At 62.1% G+C, this 1,507-nt stretch overlaps 1 protein-coding gene across 1 annotated transcript in view; it reads left to right on the top strand.

The window, feature by feature from the left end:
• Positions 1 to 1,507, top strand: part of PRSS56 (protease, serine, 56) — a 10,904-nt gene that overhangs the window by 4,859 nt on the left and 4,538 nt on the right. The window contains exons 4-5 of the mRNA XM_009883398.1: positions 787 to 984; positions 1,022 to 1,063. Coding sequence (XP_009881700.1) covers positions 787 to 984; positions 1,022 to 1,063 — 240 coding nt within the window. The remainder of the gene's footprint in view (positions 1 to 786; positions 985 to 1,021; positions 1,064 to 1,507) is intronic.

The raw sequence follows: 1,507 nt of genomic DNA, 5'->3' as shown, positions 1-1,507 counted from the left end.
GGGCGGCGCTGGGGGGTGCGCTGCTGGCACTGGAGCGGGCGCTGGCTGAGCAGCAGCAGCAGCGGGGCGCCTGCGGGCTCTGTGCCCCCTGCATCTTCCCCCCCTGCGCCAACTTCACCCGCCGCTGCCCACGTAAGTCATGGCCCCATGGCCCCCACTGCCCCATCCCCAGGAGAACATAGCCAAAGAGATCCCAGGGTCCCCACCCAAACACTGCCCAGGGTTCCTACGCAAATGCTGCCAGAGGTCCCTATCCATGCCCAGGAGACCCTACCCAAACACAGACCCATGCCCGGAGACGCTGCCTAAATACTTCTTTGCTTCCTTACTAAAGCACTGCCTCATCCTCTCGAAACCCTACCAAAATGACAATCCACCACCTGACCCAAACAGTACCCCCTCCACTATAGGCTTTACCAAACAGTGCCCAGACTCTCAAAACATATCCCTAGCTGCTAGAGACCCTACCAAAACACCACCCCCCAGAGAGCCTGCCCTGCCCAAGCAGTTTCCTATCTTCTCTAGATCCTACCCAAACATCACCTGAACCCCTATCCAAAACATAGCCTGATCCCTTGTCTCGTTCCCAGAGATCCCCCCAAAAAAACATATCCCAGGAGATATGTTTTTGCACCTGGGAGCGCCCAGGAGACCCTACCAAAACATGCCAACATCGCAGCCTCATCATCCCCCCTTCCCACCCACCCCAAAGTGGATCCCAGGGTGGCCTGGGTGAAGGTGGGCAGGGAGGACATGGGGATGCCCACAGCCCTGCTATCCTTGCAGCGCCAGCCGTGCCCCCCGCCGTGCCCCCCAGCTGCCAGGCCCTGCTGGATGCCCAGGCGCTGCCCGAGCTGCCCCAGCGCAACTGGGCACTGAGCCAGGCCTGTGCCCCCTACCAGCGCCTGTGCCCACCCGAGGGGGCCCAGCACGCCTGCGCCCTGCTCAGCGCCCGGCTCTGCCGCCACCGCCTCCAGGAGTGCCGTGAGTGGACACCTGCATCACCCCTTGCTCCTCCCAGAGAGGGGAGACCCTACAATAACAAACGGGACATCCCCAAGGGACGTCTGGGATTGCCTGGAGAGGATATGGGGCGTTGAGGATGACAGGAGGTGCTGGGGTGGGGTGGGGAGACCAGGGAGGTGGGGGTATGGTAGGGGGATGGAGGGTCTCTGGTGGGGAGATGGAGGGGCATGGATGGATCTGGGGTAAGATGTGAAGATTTGGGAGACGGAGGCATTGGGACGGATGGAGCAGACAGGGGGGATGGGGCATTGAGGGGTGATTGAGAATCTGGGGTGGGAGTGTGGGGGAACGGGGCAAGGGGGGTGATAGATTGGGGACACTGAGGGTGTCCCCAAGACACCCTGAGATTGGGGTGACAAGGGCAGCTGGGGTGGCACAGGGGTGCTTGTTCAGGATGATGGGGATCTGGTGGGCACTGAGGGGAGCCAGGGGGAATTGGGGACAGCAGGGATATGGTGGTGACATCGCAGGGGGGTGGGGG

Source organism: Charadrius vociferus, unplaced genomic scaffold (genome assembly GCF_000708025.1).
Source record: "Charadrius vociferus isolate BGI_N301 unplaced genomic scaffold, ASM70802v2 scaffold214, whole genome shotgun sequence".
NCBI classification, from domain to species: domain Eukaryota; kingdom Metazoa; phylum Chordata; class Aves; order Charadriiformes; family Charadriidae; genus Charadrius; species Charadrius vociferus.
This window is presented reverse-complemented; position numbering and strand designations above follow the sequence as displayed.